Source organism: Gymnodraco acuticeps, unplaced genomic scaffold (genome assembly GCF_902827175.1).
Source record: "Gymnodraco acuticeps unplaced genomic scaffold, fGymAcu1.1, whole genome shotgun sequence".
NCBI lineage: Eukaryota > Metazoa > Chordata > Actinopteri > Perciformes > Bathydraconidae > Gymnodraco > Gymnodraco acuticeps.
Genome location: NW_022989755.1, coordinates 116,165 through 134,903, shown reverse-complemented (window position 1 = coordinate 134,903; position 18,739 = coordinate 116,165). Strand labels below are relative to the sequence as shown.

Sequence of the window (18,739 nt, the reverse complement as noted above, 5' to 3'; positions counted from 1 at the left end):
AATGCTATTGTTTTGCTAATGTAATTAGTAAGTTATTTATATCAGTTTTTTTCTGCTTTGCAGGACTATGGTACATGTTCAGCACCATGGAGGGTTCTACACCATTTGATAACTGTAAGCTACATTTTACATATTGCATAAACTGTTACAAATCTTTGCTGATTTGTCGCTTATACAGAAATACATTTTAAAAAACAGGCTTGAAACGACATTACTGGACTTGGAAATAGCACTTCTAAACATAAAGTCCACTTAATTTGAGGTTTTTTTACGGTTAAAAAAGCCACATCTCATGGCCTTCATCAATGAATTAGTTTACCTACATCTGCTGCATCTTAGGGGAAAAAACAGGCACGTTGATCTTGTTAAAGACATTTTTAATATACAGATAAAATAGGGTTGTAGTCGTGTTGGTGATTTTATTCACCTCTTTTCATTTCCTAGATCTGCCCCCTCAGTTCATTTGCTTGGAAATCCTTGGCATAAAGGCACAAGGCCATAAGAAAATTCCATCACCGAAATTACATTTTCAACTCTTCAGGGTCAAGTCAGAGAGCAGAAACTAATTTGCAATAACTTACAGTCCGAAGTGACATGTCAAATCACAAGACATGTATTCCCTCAGCTGTAGAAATAGCTTGTTCTGCTGCACCTTCATCTAAACGGAAAGTAACTGTGGGCAGTGATTTAACCGCCTATAGCATCTGTGTGGGTCTTTTGGCCAGCGTCCTCCACTCCCGTCAGACGCTGATTTTCTGAACAATGATGTGTCTGTAAGGCTATCTGTAGCACTCATTAAAAATAAATGAAAGTCTATTGTCCCTGTTATCCCTCTACGGGCTGGGGCGTGAGTCAGCAAATGGCAGTGCCAACCCCTTTTGGCATGTCTAACACAAACCCCAATGTCATTCTGGCCCCCCGCCCGCCCACCCTCTCTGCCGTCCCCTCTCCCTCTGCAGCTTATAATTCATTTATTTCCAATGTCTCTCTCTGTATTACTCTTACAGAGACTGTGAGTGTGCTGCTCCACCCTGAGTTTAAAGACTTTATTGTTCTTTATAGCACAATGTCTCCTCAGAATCTATTACTCCTAAGAGGATTGTACTTGTGTAACATATTAAAATGTAATACTTTAGTGCTCAAATTTATTTAATGTCACTAATCTTTCGTGCACTTAAATATTTTTACGAGGCAAAACCTCTGTGTGAATGTGACAATATTTTATAACACATTTTTATACTGAATATTAATAACACTATGGCTATATTAATATATTCATGATTAATTTCAAATATGACAATATATTCATAATCTAACATAAACTTGACCCTTAAATAAAACGCTGATTCTACATCCTATAGCAGTCAGGACCAAACACTTAAACACAGTAATGCTGTGTGTACACTGGCATGATGCAGTTTTAGTTTTAGCTTATGGCATTTACCAAAACTATGACAAGCGGCAACACGCAACGTCGGTTACCAACAGTCTGTGAACAGCAGATCTGCCTCTGGAGCTAAACATAGCCGTCATGTTTGCCAAGCGAATCATCTGACTTTCTGTCTTAATTGCATCAAAGCGTTGAGTGGATATGGTAAAAAGCCCTTACAGTATTTCCCCTTTCCTAGATGTAGAAAGGTATACAAAATGGAAACACAAAAGTACCTCAGGACAATGCTCAACTATGTACAGTGAACATTGGTAGTAACTTTTCACTTCTTCATAATATTCACAACGGCACTGTCTGCTTTAACTTAGTTTGTTAGCTTAGCTGATCCTTTGTTTTAGCCATGCTAGCAGCCACTTTGTTTTATTTTCCTTTTGTACAGGTGGTTCCAAAAAGATTAGCTACCAACTACTTTGGTTACCCTTGACCTCTCTTCTAGTTCACTCATGAGGTTTGTTTTCAGTGGCAATCATGTTGGCTTTGCTACCATCAGGTCAAATCTCAAAATATTCCAAATACTTGCCTACAAAAAGATGCTTATTATTAATGTCAATAATGCTAACAGGCTAATATATTGAACATAGAATAGAAAGCCTTAATTGTCACTATACACAAATATACAATGAGATTTTGTAGATCAAAATCGCAGCCTCAACAATAAACATGGTTACAATCAGCACGTTAGCTTTGTCATTGTGAGCATGTTAGCATGCAACACACTATGATACTAGTGGTGTTACTTGCAATGCTAATTTGACATTAAACGCTTATGGAACCTTTTAACTTATTTGTCACATATTTAGTTGATGTACATTATAAATACTTTACCATACCCGGTAGATATAGTGTATGTTTAATACAGAGAGCACATGTTAACCACATTATATTGACCTCTGACTGCTCACTGAGCGTGTGCATGATGCATGTTATTTAGTGTGAGAGGCAGCACGTAATGCTTTCTTACTATAATCAGGTCAGAATCGTTTTTATATAATCAGGTTAGGAAATTGAATTTATCATTTTATTTTTATTATAATCAGGTGACTGTTTTACCTGCCACCACGTCTCACTGTTTGCTTTTGCCTCATAACACAAACACACATAAGATTTAATCGTTTGATTTATGTCACTATCAGATACCAGCATCAGTTGTTCAAATGTAACATTCACACCTTGTCTCTCATTCCCGTGCATTGACAGCATGTTGTACCTGTGTGCTGCTACAGGAACATGTGCTGCAATGCCTGTTATGGTTTACAAATACAAGCCTACATAACATACTGTACGTTCTGATGTTGGTTCCTATATATGGATGCTTAGCCATAATCTGTCATACATTTGAATGGAATTATTCCTCATGGGCTTTTTCTGTTTGGTCTGTCTTTCTTTTTTTTCACCATTGTTTCTCTTGAACTAAACACTCTTCTCACTTCTTCACGCCCCAAAAGCATTAGTCACGCTGTTTCTGAGATAGCTCACACATTTCTATATTTCATTATTCACAGCTAACCTGGTGGAAACCGTCTAACATCAGCTGTACCATAAGGACTCGGTTTTCACATTGTCATCAGATTCTGACATGGTGGAAAAATGGTCTTTCCTTTAAAAAAACAACATGAATGCCTACGTTCAAAAAGAGCAACATAGATCCATCACATCACCTAATTGATGCAGAAAATAAGTGGGACATGTATTCCACAAGGAGTGAAAAACTCTTCAAAGTAATACATAAAAAACAAGGCTGCTTCGCACATGAGCATGCGTTTGCTTGTTACATCATGAAAGAGATTTGTCTCCCATCAGGAATTAGCAGGTTAACGTTTGACCCAGATACAGTGTGCATGTTCATTACATCAAAGAATTGTAAATGAAGCTTTCTCATTTAAATAAAAAGGATTTAAAAATAACTACGTTTTTCTAAAGTGTGCTTACAGCCAGGCTACATGACATAAAGGTATTTTAGTCAACATAAAACAAAAAGGATAATTAGATACAAGTATGTTCTTCTTCTCCACTCGAATTGTATATCACCCATAAAGCCTGCTGAACCACAATGTCCAACAAAGTTATTTCCATCAGTAAACATTGTGCTATGGCAAAAAAAGGAACATTTCCATAGGATCGCTAACAGCCAACCTTCCAGTCATAGAGTTCAAAAACCGGTGGCTCTGCTAGCTCCGAGGCCGGGACGAGAGACAAGAGATTTGGTTCTTAAACCCTGCTGCTCACCACAAGATAAGATGTGGCCACTGCAGTGACGTACATGATCATGAACAGTCCAGCGCACTCTCCAAGAATAAAACATCTGTTGTTTTGGCCAATTAAGGATTATGATCACAATCTGACTCAAGCAGAGTGATTCAGTATTTGGTGACATTAGCAAAAATGTACCAAGAGTGGTAGCATTGTATTGAAATGTAATAGCTTAGTTTGATTTGTGAAAGAGTTTGTATCGATTCAGCATTGTACTATAGCAATGTACAGTTAGACTCACGATGGGTAGTATAAAGCAGCAGAACCAGAGATATGTCATTTCACTCCTCTTCCTTGTCAAAACCAGCCGCCTACTTTACCCACAATGCAGTTTGGTTGGAGATTCAATTATATGTTAGCAGCAGCTGATGTAGCCTTGTGACATCGCTTGAATCAGATTGCAGCAGCCCCTATTGGAGCTAAATAGGGTGTAGTTCAACTTCACTCAGATATGCAGTGGTCCTCCCCAAGCCTTGTAAACAGACTCTGGTGTGAAACATGTATGAATTCTTCCTATAACCACCAAAGCCAGAAACAAATCAATCATCAATCAATCCGATCATCCTCGATGCCACTTGCAGCCAAAGATACCACAATAACCCTCCTCCTTTGTCCCTTGTTGGTTCCTGTGTTCCATTCCTTGGCTGCCTCTCCCTCCTTTGCATATCTACACACCTGCTCTGAATAAGCCTCATTAGTTCTTCCCTGCTTCCAAAGTTTTTCGCAGCCAATCATCTCACTGCCTTTTCTGCTTCCTAATCACCTCATTCCCCGCACCTGAGCTCATCCGCCCATCTCCCCCCCTGCACTGCGTCCCCTGTCAGATACTTTTGTGTTGAAGCCTTTACAGTTCAGTTTTGGTTAGGTCTTTGATTTTGTTCTGATCAGTTTTACCTTGCCTGAACCAATCTATGAAAACATGTGTATCTTTAAGTTCCTGTTTCTGCAGTTTCGATCCATCTGCTCCACACTTCATGACTTTACTGTAGTTTTTCCATGTTAGTATGTATAAATATGCACATAATTGATGACCATTACTTTACTATTCACTATTACAACCTGATTGCGTTTAGATTAAATCGCATTCTCATGAATGTGCTGTTTTTCCTTCTGAGGCTAATAACATATTGACCAGGTCAGCAGCTGACTTATGCATTAAATACAAAGTGTAATGTCACCCAGATGAGTTCTGTGGTGTAGTTCTGTTTAATAGAATATGTTCTCACCCAGCATGGAAGCTCCCCGAGCTGCGGGTTGGATGTGTGCAACCTTCATTTACTTTCCCTCACTTTCTTTTGAAGTTGTGGATAAGATAACGGAGAGATAATGTGTGCATTAGCAAGGTCATCTCCCAGTATAGTGTTCTAATTATGGGCCCGATGTCCCTTTCAGAGGAGTGTCTGTGCATATAATGAAGTAGGAAAACTTCAGCATGAGAATAACCCACCAAAGTTACTCGAGGGATGCTATGGTTTGTTTTTTATAGTACTTTAATCATTATCAAAATGATTAAACATGTACGCATCATACATTTGTATGCAGTTACAGCATGGATTTAGCCACCATCCCAAATCTAAAACAGTCAGCATCACCAGAAATGACTCTCATATTACTACAGAGAAGGAGCTACTGAATTGTGGCCAAGCAGCACAACATGGGACCCTGTCAGACTCCAGATAAACCACAAACCAAGCAGAGCTGAGCCAAAAACTCCCAAAGCAAAAATCCCTGGCCACCCTGCCTGAGAAACAGCTGACGTCAGCTGTCTCAGCAGACCGCCCACTGCAATATGGCTCCATTTCCACTGGATACAGATGAGGAACAAAGTCGGCATTAAAGAAGAGGGATAACTAGCAAACTAGATGGCTACTGTAGAGTGACTGATTAACAAAACGAGACAGGAGAAGAAGAGAGGATAAGTGTATACGGGAAGAACGGAGAGAATGCTAATTTGAGTGGAGTGGGAGATGAAATGGAGTCATATCAGGTCATGTGCCTTCCAGAGACAAGACCCTAATCTACACACACACACACACACCACACACACACAACACACACACACACACACACACACACCACACACACACCACACACACACACACACACACACACACCACACGCACGCACGCACGCACGCACGCACTCACTCACGCACTCACTCACCCACACACACACACACACACACACACACACCACACACACACACACACACACACACACACACACACACACACACACACACACACACACACACACACACACACACACACTTTAGCAGAAGTGAATGCCCTGATGTAAGTGCATATGTTTAAATGCACTGCAATGTGTTCAAAATAAAAACATTTATGTGAACCACCCTTCAAATGTATATCAAAGAGGTGGTGTGTGCGTGTGTGTGTGTGTGTGTGTGGTCTAGCATTACTATACTTGTGGGGACCTACATCTGTTTACACAGTCACGTGTGGGGACTCGCCTCCCTTATGGGGACAAAATGGAGGTCCCCATAAGGGGAATCATTAATTTTAGGGTGAAGACTTGGTTAGGTTTAGGGTAAGGGTAAGGTTAAGGGTTAGGGTTAGGCATGTGTTGGTTATGGTTAAGGGATAAGTCTCCAGGAAATGCATGTAAGTCAATGTAATGTCCTCTGAAGTGATGTATACATGGTATGTGTGTGTGTGTGTGGGGGAGGTGGGGGGTGGGTATGTGTGGTCTAGCATTACTATACTTGTGGGGACCTACATCTGTTTACACAGTCACGTGTGGGGACTCGCCTCCCTTATGGGGACAAAATGGAGGTCCCCATAAGGGGAATCATTAATTTTAGGGTGAAGACTTGGTTAGGTTTAGGGTAAGGGTACGGTTAAGGGTTAGGGTTAGGCATGTGTTGGTTATGGTTAAGGTTAGGATAAGTCTCCAGGGAAATGCATGTAAGTCAATGTAATGTCCCCTGAAGTGATGTATACATGGTATGTGTGTGTGTGTGTGTGTGTGTGTGTGTGTGGTGTGTGTGTGTGTGTGTGTGTGTGTGTGTGTGTGTGTGTGTGTGTGTGTGTGTGTGTGTGTGTGGTAAAAGAGACAGAGAAAGAGTGAGTGGATGGAGGGTAGTGTAGCGTAACTAGAGCGAAAAAAGTTCCCCCAGAGCCATTAATAAAAGATGATGCTGCAAAATGGATACCGGCTAGAGCTCCAAGATGACATGACAGAAAAGTCATGCCCCCCCCCCCCCTAATTTTGGCCAAGATGATCATAATCTCACCGAAATCACACTGGTGTTAGTTATTCTCTTTTACTTTAAGCAAATAAAAAAGCATGTTATTCTGGATGTTTTAAAATGTACCGTATTAACTGAGTCTTAAATAGTTTTTTGATAAGTCCTGTATACTTGAAAATAAACGAATTAAGTGTTTCAAAATGTACATCTCTGTGAGTGCTGGTCAACCCCCTCAGCAGTTCTATGTGTAATGTAATGTTGGTGGTTCTGGTGTTAATGCATTAGAAAAGATCTATACTTTGTACTGTGTATAAATTAAGGACACAGGATCATCAGTTCAGTTTCACAGTTAAGTTTGTATGCAACTGTGATACTAACTCTGTCTCTACACATAATTCATATGAGAAGCCCTTGAAAAGTCCTTGTCAGGGTTTTTATGCATTTATATAAAAATAATATGGTTTTTCATTTGCATAATTACCTGCTGCACCACAACACAGTGTTACCTAAATGAAGGAGAATGGCAGGGGCTTGTCAACCTGCTTAAGACCAATAGATAGATAGATAGATAGATAGATAGATAGATAGATAGATAGATAGATAGATAGATAGATAGATAGATAGATAGATAGATAGATAGATAGATAGATAGATAGATAGATAGATAGATAGATAGATAGATGTGTTTTCTCCATGCTTAAGGGTGAACTGGTTTGTTTGAGAATATATCTAAATATTAATGACATTCAGCGCCTAAGGCAGAATTGTAATGGCTGTTCACTTACTTATCCAGCTTCTAGCTTGCTACAGTAATTATCATGCCACACTTGTCCTGTTGAATTCACATATGCTTGCTTTGGAAATAAGCAGAAAAATAGTAGTCAGTGCCATTTCTTTGTTCTGAGTAGTTTCTATAATTAGCTCAGAGTGGTAATATACAGTGTCATACTGTGCGCAGGCTGTTAAAGAATTAAAAATGAGCTTGTTTGATACGAGATATTGTCAGTGTCTAAAAATAGGCATGTTGGCGAGTAGAAAACGGTGCAGTTCTACATACAGGGAAGGCTGATACATTGTCTCTCACATACAGAGGCAGGGAGGAGCTGTCCTTGGTGCTGAATCAGCCACCCGCACTTGGCTTCTGGTGCTCTCTGCAGACTGCTGTGTCTGTCTGGTCGCCTGTGGCTCTAAACACAAGTGTTACACACCATCATTGTTAACGTGTTGTGTTTTTTTTTCAACTACTTTAAGATTCATTTCAGCACTAGCAGGAAAGCTACAAAAAGCAGTAGGAGCGATTTCCTTTTTGTTTGGAGCTTTTGGTGTACTGCTCTACTCATAATAGATTAAGATGTTATTTTGCTAGTTGCTTGTTTAGTACAACTTAAGCAGAATGGAAACCTTGGGTTAATGCAGGTAGGTACAGGACAAGCATGCACCTGCAAGGGTATTTTGTTTCATAGGCGCAAGAGCAAGAGCAGGATTCATTGTTATGTGTTTGCCAAGGATGAATACATCTAATTAAAACCAGATTTATGTGAAGACACGGAGAGCAGAAGAGGGAGTTTTCAGATTCTTTATTTTAGTGAAAGTACTTATTACTTAATGCTAAAAATGTTTGCTTAAAGTAAAAGTCTTGCCTTCAAAATCTCACAAGTACAAACATATATTGTTTACATTTGTGCATTTTGCTTTTTAAATGTCGTTGAACCTGTACAATGACAATAAAGGGATTTAAAAAATCATACAAGCATCAAAATATATACTTTTAGAAATATGTATATAATATAATGTCACTGTATTAGAACTATTTATGCATTAGTATCTACATCACTAATTGTTATGGAAATAATTATCATAAGACGCCAATTTGTAACATACAGGACAAACCTTGATGTCTGTTTACCTTCTTTAAGGACACAGGCGGCTTAGCCAATAATGTTATTGTTCCCATTCTGTGACCGGTCAATACTGGGATACAGATGGTCTGTGTTGTGGGTACACTGGGACACTTCCTTCTCTGTATTTGTGGACTCCAAGGTAAAATCTTCGAGGTCATAAGTGTCCGACGCAAGTAGCTCAGTGTTCCCACACTGTTTAGGCTATCTCCTCAAATATGTTGTTTACTCTCTGCGAAACCAGTTAGATGGGCTGGCAAGAGAGAGGCTCTCCAGAATTGACGTGGCAACTCTACCGTAGAGTCAGAACCTCTGACTCTTGGACTTGTGATGTGAATCCTCCGGCCGTAACTCTAAATAAATCACAGTGGTTTGACATCAAAGCTCCGACTCTTCCCGTGTCTCCTTCCTGAGTCGGTGACTCCATTGCATGCTACACAGAAGTTTCCTCTACACTAATGTACGTGCATAATATATAAACACAAAATCACATTTTATTATTTTGTAGCATTAGTCTGAATCTTCACGTATTACATTAGACAAAGATGTAATTGCCTTCATGCAATCAATCATACAATTAATCAAACATACAATTTATCATTTCCATCATTGATTTTTTATTATTGAGTTTGATCTTGATTATGGACAATGTGAACGTGAATCTTCTTGTAATACACCTTAAAGTAAAGATGTAAACAACAAAGCTGTAGTACACGCACGTTAAAAAGTGTAGAATTCAATCTTATGCCACACATTTATCTGAGCCAATCAGATTGCGCTCCACCTGTCACCTCTGGCGTATTTTGAGACGTCTCGACCAATCAGGACGAGCAAAGCTTCTCGTCACGTCGAAATCAAAGTTGTTGTAAGAGGTGAGGAAAACTGGCCGGTGTTTGAGAGAGAGGCGGTGGACAAACCCACCGGCAGCGGCTACCGGATATTTTCTCCCGCTGAATGCATCCTTACCGGTCTTTTCTGCACCGAACAACAGCTTTAAACCAGTGAGACGAAGCACCTTTTTACGGAATACCGTGCAGCACCAATAAAAGATGACTTGACAGTTAAACCGGCTCTACCTCTTCGGACTGTAGCGATGTATTAAAACCTCTGCGTGCATATTTCCCCCCCATTCCTCTGTCACCGTGGACAGTTTGGCTGTTGAAGGAGCATTTTCTGCGGAGCATACGACATGACGGAAATCAGCGAAAAGGAGAACGAACCACAACACCGGGACTTTCACCGAACACAGCCTACCGTGCCCAGCCAGCAAGAATCAAAGGTACCAACACACCTGTGTGCTATTCCATTGATTTAACCCATGACAAACATACATTTGGCTATTCTGACTAAAGCAAGGTTTTCTCTGGTTTAATGTGTCATTAAAAATAGTGAAATCGTATTTAATCTTATCTATTTTGGAGTCATGTGTTATGGTTATGGTATGCATTACTTAATAAGGTGCCTTCTGTCTTACGAGGCTAATAGTGGTTGCATGTCTTGCATAACAACTGTAAGCCGCTTTAATAGCTGCTTTAATTCTTGTAACTACCCTGACCTCAAAGTAAGCAGAGGGCAGAGATTACATGAAAGTGTGTGTATGTGTGTACCTGTGTGTTTGTGTGTGTACCTGTATGTTACCTGTATGTTTGTGTGTGTGCACCTGTGTGTGTAAGAGAACTACAATTATGGAGTAAACACAAGTTATGGATAGCTGCAGGTAGAGGCAAGATAATAAATATGCTGTGAGGCAGTTTTTGGTTGGGCTTCACTTTGATTTAACGTAGACATCAATAATATTGTGTACATGCAGTACATGTTGGAGGTGTACAGTACAGCGTCCAAGCAGAGGAGTTATGAGCCTGTGCCTTTTGTAACCTTGCATCCATTATCTTGGAATAAAATCAAGGGGACCATCACAAGAACCTCCAGGGTGGCAAACATTGCAGATGCATCGATAGAATAACATTCATTTCCCATTCATCCCCATTTTTAAATGCTTTCTCTGCTTGAATATCACCTGCCCTCCAGATATGACACAAACACATTAATACAGTATTCTGAAACCATGTTGCATCCTGAGTTCATATTGCGATCACGATATTGGATCACAAGACGTATCTGCTTTCTGTATGGTCAGAGATAGGAGGAAAGCCTTTGGGTTTTTGCACTACCAACATGGAATTCAAATGATGAATGAAGAATATATCTTTAATAGTTTAGGATTGCTTTAATGTATTTGTCAAAGGACTATTGCTAATCTTCTTATCCTACTTCTAGGCTTCTTTCAGAGTATTTCTGTTCGGAACTTTATATGCTGCTTTCTTAGCCCTTGCGAGGGAGGTTACTAACTTCCTTGAGGAAACAACATAGGTTTACAAAAAGTCACTCAGAGAGCCTCCGCAAAGGCCAAATGCCATTTTAAAAAAAAAAAATCTTTATATGCCTTGGTATTCAGATCCATTCCTTTCCTTAACCCCACCCTTCCATCAACTGTTAAGGAAAATCCGACCAGTCGTTTTCAGCATAATCCTGTAAACAAACACACTTAACCCAAAACATAACCTTGTTTGCTCAGGTTGATGTATGTTAAATGAAAGCCTCTTTAATAAGTTGCCTCAAGATTAGGTAGAAAAGTATTAACCACCTTAATCCAGTTCTCATGTTAGCAATAGTGCATATTCCCCAACTCATTTGTGATCAAACACAAACCACCAAACAAGATTTGACTTGTTGTTGCTGTTTGATCTTTCATGACAAAAACTGGAGCTGAACTTCAAAGTGGGAGAACAAGCTCCCACTTACAGTACCGACTTGACCTACATTTCCTACATAACTTCTTCTTTTTTTTTTTTTTTAAATGTTCAAATGTGCTTCAAGAAGGGCTTTAATTGCGGCAGTAATCGCAACAACAAATCCCATTAAGGCTGGCTTTTGTTGGTCATCACCACGGGGACCAGTAACAAGCCTAGCAGGACAGGCCCCTTGTTGTTTCTATTTGACTATACAGACACACACAATGGATGGTGGGCGTTGAGGTGCTTGGTGAATTTACGAGCCTATCAGCTAGCAGATGTTTGCTGTGTCTTGCTGGGGCCTGGGTCATAATTCACACAAATGGTGGTCCAGGCAAAACGGAACAGGGAGGAAACAATCCTCCGTACTGCGTCAGCCGTGGAGCTCGGTGTTTGCCAAGCTGGCAACAGTGACCGCTCCACATCCCTCAGAAAAAAAGAACGAAGGGGGAAAGGAAGATTAAATGTGTGTTACATCCACAGGGTCTCTTTTCTGCTACAGGGTATCTCTAGAGCTTCTTTCTGCCACTCAATATCCTCACTTCTGTAGCCTACTGTATTATTTCACAACTATTTCAACCCTTTGCTCCGCCTCTTCTGCCTCACTGTCTGTCTCTGCCTCGGTTCCTCATATCGCCTCTCTCTGCAGTCTTTCTCATCTCTTCATCAGCTCTCTCTCCTTCATCTCTCACTCTCCACTCCCTCTCTGTCCCCCGACTGTCCCTCGGCTTTGAGTGTTTATTACAGTGATAAGTGGGCCTACCAGCTTTCTGGAGTGCTTCTAATAGATGCTGTGACAGAGAATGAATAGCTATTCCACCCCTACACCTACGGGCAAGGTGATGGCTGTGAAACTATTATTATTCCTCTCTAATCACTCGCAGCGCACGCCATTCAAGTGTTTTTCATCTAGTGGTACTACAGTAGCGTATGACGAGTTACGAAAGACAAAACAACGGTTAAAGGAAAACATTTACATTTAGTAAAATACGCCTATCCACTTTGACAAGAGTGAGATGAATTTGATAGCACTCTTTGTCCGTAGTGTCTGACATTTATATTTTGAAGAATGGTAGGTCAAAAAATCCAGGGACTAAGGTTATTTTTTCAAACCATACATATTTGACTGTACCTCATTTACTTTAACCCTGCATGTGTGTTAACTAATTATGATTGTAAAGCATTAAAACTCGGGGGAATAAATAGCATGGACCAAAGAGGACACAATCTGCTTATTTATCACAATATATTTTTTGTTTATTTTGTCCACACAATATATGCTATAAAAAAATGTAATTGGGGTTATGCTGGCTTTTTTTCTTTTGGCCAAGACCAGTAACTATTGGTGAAATGTGGTTATAAGTGACCTTTTAAACTCCCAGTAGGCACATTTTGTTACTTTTGGATGTCTCCAGGCTAGCTGTTTTGCCCTGTCGTTACCTTGCCAACATAACAGTGGTATCAATCTTCCTGTAGACTTATTGGCATAATAAACAACATTTTCCAAAGAATGAACCATTAGAGGAGTAAATGAGACCTTAGCTGAAAATAATCTGCCACATAAAGTTCAGTTTGAACAGACAGCAGGTGTACATGCTGATAATGAGTGGAGCTTTGCCCTGGTCTCCGGGGCCTTCACCCAACACATCACTTTCTCAGCCGGCACAAAGACGTTTTTATGAGGTGAAATGATGGCACTGGTTTTCTTCTGATTTTGTCCTTCACACTCACTTTTCAGAGCTCCCCCCTGTTCTTTTCACTAACTTCCTTATCGTCCCCTTTTGTCTCTCTTGGTTATTATTTATTTCTCTCCATTTATGTATTTCATGTCCCTGTATTATTGACTGTGGCCCAGTTAAATGAAACCCAACACCTTGTCTGTTTCCAACTGCTTTCCACCTCTCCTCGTCTTACTCCATTAATATCTCAAATTCCTCCTTCCTTTCCTACATTGTCCTCTTCCACCATAGCTCTGAGCGGCTGGCTGGCTGATGTGCTTGAGAGGATGAGGGCGATTTAAGAATAGGATATCACGACAGAGGTCAGGAAGTCAGAAATGGAGAGAAAGAGAAAGTACACCTGTGGAGAGAAATAGGCATGAAAAGGAGAAACTGCAGAAAAACAAGAGAATACCACATTATTAAAACAGAAAAGTGGAAGGGTTAAGCAATATATTAATCCGATGGGTAACATACTGGACAGTGGCGAGTGCAGTCATTTACTGTAACTACAGTTTTTGTTAATTAAGACTCAAAATTACTTTTCTTAATTGAACATGAAAACAATCAATTTGTTATTTTTACAGTTCATGAAACAAATCATTTAAAAGCTATCAAGCCAAACATTGGACAATTATTAAATTCTGTTTTATTGATTTCGTTTTGGACGTGTTTTGATAGCGTTAACACTTTATTTTAATTCTGAATTCTTCTCTCTGAAGGCAACTAAAGTTCCTAAATGGGTTTTTCTGATGTGCCCTAGCATGTGTCTGTCCCATCATATGATCCACCGGTGTAGATGACATGTCTGCACAGCGTATACCTCGTGTTTGTATCCTCTGTATCCCTTGGCGCAGGAGGACAATCACTCACTTCTGTCAGACCACAATATGTTTGTGGTTCTCCTGAGTCCTGCCAGAATGATTGACTTGTACTGCAGACCTTTGAAAAAACTATAGTCTGCACAGAAAACAGATAAAGAGTTACAGAAATAGACACAATGACGGAGAAGGGAAGAGATTGATATTAGGAAAGACAGACATGAATAATGGGACATCAATACTGTTTTATCATTCAATGCAAACCAACTTTTTGTACTTTACATTGTCACCGCTGTGCTGATGTATTTAATGTTGATCCAGCACTTTTTGGATTAATGATGATTGAATTACTGTCCTTGATTGAGTTCTAAAATGCTGCTGAGACAGCAGATTCCCACTTGCAGTGTCAGGAGGGAATACGTGTGGACTTTATTTAGTCCTTTGCTTAGTACTGACCTTAGGTTTGGAGAGGTTGGACTTCAGAGGTTGTTTTGTTAAAAGCACAAAGATGTTTAATTTAATGGACTGGAAACAAATACAGTTTTATAAAGAGAGCTTCCGCTCTGAACGGCTGTTTCACCTTGAAGAGGACTGTAAAAAGTACACTTAGCTGCGAGACTTTTTAATGCATCAACAAATAATCATGTAGACAGCAACTTTGGTTTAACTTTAATATCACTCCTTCATTAGCGGTTAGAATAACATTAAATTATTCAAGTTTAAAAAAAATAGACTTGACTTTCTCTCCACCCTGGTTTATGAATGACATTAATCATGTCAGGGTGGCTCCTTTACATTTTTCCTTCATTCCCCCTAAATAAAGATGACTGAATTTACCTAAAGGTCAAAAAAGAAGGTCATGCTTTGAATGTAAATATAATGATCTTCTCCTGTACACATCTAATCTTATTTCTTTAGTATTTTAGTTGAATTATTTCTTATCAAGACTTTGAGCTTGGTGTGTAACATACACTTGCAATGAAACTGATATTCAGTACTTTCATATTTACAATAAAACAAAACAGGATATCATTCACTTTTCTTACTGTATGGTATTGCTATAGGGCTAATAGGGTGTTTCAAATCAAAAACACATATCATCAGTACAAACACTGTATAATTCTCAAGCTTCATACTAGGGATGCTCAATTAATCGTATTTTAATCGCAATTACGATTATGGCTTGCAACGATTACGAAAACAACGTAATCGAAATAAAACGATTTATTTTTTAATTGTTATTATTACTTTTTTTTAAATAACTTTTTTTTTGTATTGGTTTTTCAGTTGAATTATACTTAAAGTTCAGGGCAATCAACTGTTAAAAACATACTGTTCAACATTTTTTTCTCCAATAACTTGATGTTTTCAAAGTAAATGTATAATCGTTTTTAATAATCGTGATATCAATTATTGACCCAAATAATCGAGATTATGATTTTTGCCATAATCGAGCAGCCCTACTTCATACTCAAGATCAAAACATAATCTTGGTGTGTGTTGTTGTGAGACAAACAGCCTCTTGGGTAACCAAATTGTTATGAAGACCCTGCTGAGTTGTTCTTTCCCCATGGTTTGAAAATCAAAGCGCCGTCGAGGAAGTCACTTAATGTTTACTGCAAAGGCTCTCTATGCAGTTAAGCCTTTTCAAACGGCTGGATTTGGAAAATGCAAGCTTCTTTTGCACGCTCAGACAGGCAGCCTGCGAGCTGGCAAAGTCCCTGCTAGAAAGAGGCTCACAGATCTCTGCGAAACAGCCTTTCAAACAACAGCCAGATATCTGGAAGCCACACACGGAGCCTAGACAATGAGAGAGAATCATTTACCTTGAATCACACCATTTCTTTCACCTGTGAAATCACGCGTTGTACATACAATAGATCACAGACACACCTCTGGTTCTTAAGGTTCATTTCAGTTTCCCTTCACATCTGGAAAATCTTTATTTAGTCTGAGTTTGTATTTGCCTTGATATATAACTATTGAGTAAAAAGGGTTAGGGGTATTAACGCAGTAAAAATCAAGGGAATTATATGACTAATCTGATGAAGCGACCTAAAACTATTATTCAAAGTTAATTTGATTACGTCTAAATATGCCTAAAAATACAAACTGTCCAACCTCTCATATGTATTTATCTCTTTAATGTAACAATTTAACCAGGAGACTATGCTCCAATTCAAACACTGAGTAAGTGCATTGAACAAATCAATGACTGGATGTGTCAGAACTTTCTCCAATTAAACAAAGATAAAACTGAGGTAATGGTTTTTGGAGCAAAGTCAGAACGTATAAAAGTGAGCGCTGAGCTTCAGTGATGATAAAGCCAGAAATCTTGGTGTAGTCATGGACTCTGACCTGAGTTTCAACAGTCACATTAAAACTGTTACTAAATCAGCCTACTATCACCTAAAGAATATATCTAGGATTAAAAGACTAATGTCACAGCAGGATTTGGAAAAACTTGTCCATGCTTTTATCTTCAGTAGACTGGACTACTGCAATGGTGTCTTCACAGGTCTCACTAAAAAATCTATTAGGAAGCTGCAGCTGATTCAGAACGCCGCTGCTCGAGTCCTCACTAATACTAAGAAAGTGGATCACATCACTCCTGTTCTGAAGTCTTTACACTGGCTTCCTGTGTGTCAAAGAATAGATTTCAAAATACTGCTGCTGGTTTATAAAGCACTGAATGGTTTAGGCCCAAAATACATTTCTGACCTCCTGCTAAATTATGAACCATCCAGATCTCTCAGGTCTTCAGGGACTGGTCAGCTTTCTGTCCCCAGAGTCAGAACTAAACATGGAGAAGCAGCGTTCAGTTATTATGCTCCAAATATCTGGAACAAACTCCCAGAAACCTGCAGGTCCGCTACAACTCTGACTACTTTTAAATCCAGCATAAAAACTTTTCTTTTTGTCGCTGCTTTTAATGAAACTATTCATATCTTAGACTGCACTGTAACTTTTATCCATGTACTTTTTCTTTTAATGTTTTAAATGTAAACGTAATTAATTTCTCCATGACATTTATGAGAGGGACTGCTCGAAAGTAGGATATTTGGGATATCCATCGTAGCCAGGGTTTACGATCAGTTTTTAGGTGAGTTGTACTGAGGAACGAGTATCACAGCACCGACGGGTGAAAAATAGTGTTTAGGTAACACGGGGTGTTCAGGTAACACTTAAAGACTTTGTTATGGAACGCAAAGCAGAGTAGGGGGCTAGTACACCCTCCTGAGGGTCCGATTGTGGATGTCATACGAGCATAACATGGTGAAAACAATCAGTCTAAATTAACAATCGGGACGGAAATGTTAGGATTTCCAAAGGGAGGTTCTGTGAATAAATTAAAAATCAAGAACCGAAATAATTGAACTATATTTTAGACTGCACTGTAACTTCTATCTTTTAATGTTTATTTTATTAGCTTTTCTTTTAATGACTGATTTTAAATGCCATTTTCTTAATGTCTTTCATTTTTTGTTTTTCTTTTAATGTTTCTTTTATTATCTTTTACTGTTTTTAAATGCCTTTGTCTGAATGTCTTTCATTTTTGTAAAGCACCTTGAATTGCCTGGTGCTGAAAGGTGCTATATAAATAAACGTGCCTTGCCTTGCCTTTAATGCTCTTCATCTCTGTGATAGATATAGTAAATATCTGAGCTCAAAAAAAGGGATTAAACTGTCGGTTATAGGACGTTTTCAGTTTGTTCCAAGCAGCCAGCAGTGCAGTGAAGCATTACAACGTTCCATTTGCACAAAAGGTCGTCTCAGGACCTACCAGGATGCAGCTGGAACAATGCCTAATGAGGTCTCCATTAATTTAAAACTCGGGTCACTGCAAGAACACGGGCAAACTTAATCAGGTTTCTGTGTTTTTCAGTATACCTTTTTAATTTCATGAGCAGCTAGAGATGTCCCGAGGAAATAAAACAATGTACTGGGCATAATGTGCTGAGTTGGCGGAAATTGGGGAGTAGCTTTTTACTCTTTACACTAATACTAATGCAGAGTATTAACATGTTTCCTTTCTTACTTGTACTTGGGAACACAATGTTTTCCTTCACCGATGATAGATGTGACGCCAGTGTAATCTTTACCGTTCTAATCATATTTTTACATTTGGCGTGGACTGATTGTTAAAGGCGTTTCAGCTATTTTTGGGATCCGTAATCACTGTCATCAAAGTTGTTTTTAGATACCTTTTTCAAAGTTTCATCATTGTTCGAATTGGCTGGCTGCATAGCTGTGCACCTACACACATAGTCAAGGCAGGAGAGCGTGTTTAAAATGTTCCAGAGAGAACAGACATTGTGTTCACGTTTAGAAAGTTTAATCCTCTTTCCTGAAGATCTCAGTCAATAGGCTGAGACGTACGGTATGTGCTTAAAGGCATGACCACAGTCAAAACATTATTACTAGGGCTGTCAGTCGATTAAAATATTTAATCGCACATTTTTGATCTGTTCTAAATGTACCTTAGAGGAATATTTTTCAAGTTTGCAATACTCTTATCAACATATGAGTGGACAAATATGCTTTATGCTAATGTTTATTATCATTTGAACAATGACAAATATTCTCATGAATATTAAA

General features: G+C 39.1%; 1 protein-coding gene across 1 annotated transcript in view; it reads left to right on the top strand.

Annotated features, from left to right (window-relative positions):
* Nucleotides 1–9,662: 9,662 nt before the first annotated feature.
* The window catches only part of LOC117543089 (SH3 and cysteine-rich domain-containing protein 2-like), a 34,798-nt gene continuing 25,721 nt past the window's right edge, over nucleotides 9,663–18,739 (top strand). Inside the window, exon 1 of the mRNA XM_034211151.1 lies at nucleotides 9,663–10,088. Within this exon, the coding sequence (XP_034067042.1) occupies nucleotides 9,999–10,088 (90 nt within the window). The 5' untranslated portion in view covers nucleotides 9,663–9,998. The remainder of the gene's footprint in view (nucleotides 10,089–18,739) is intronic.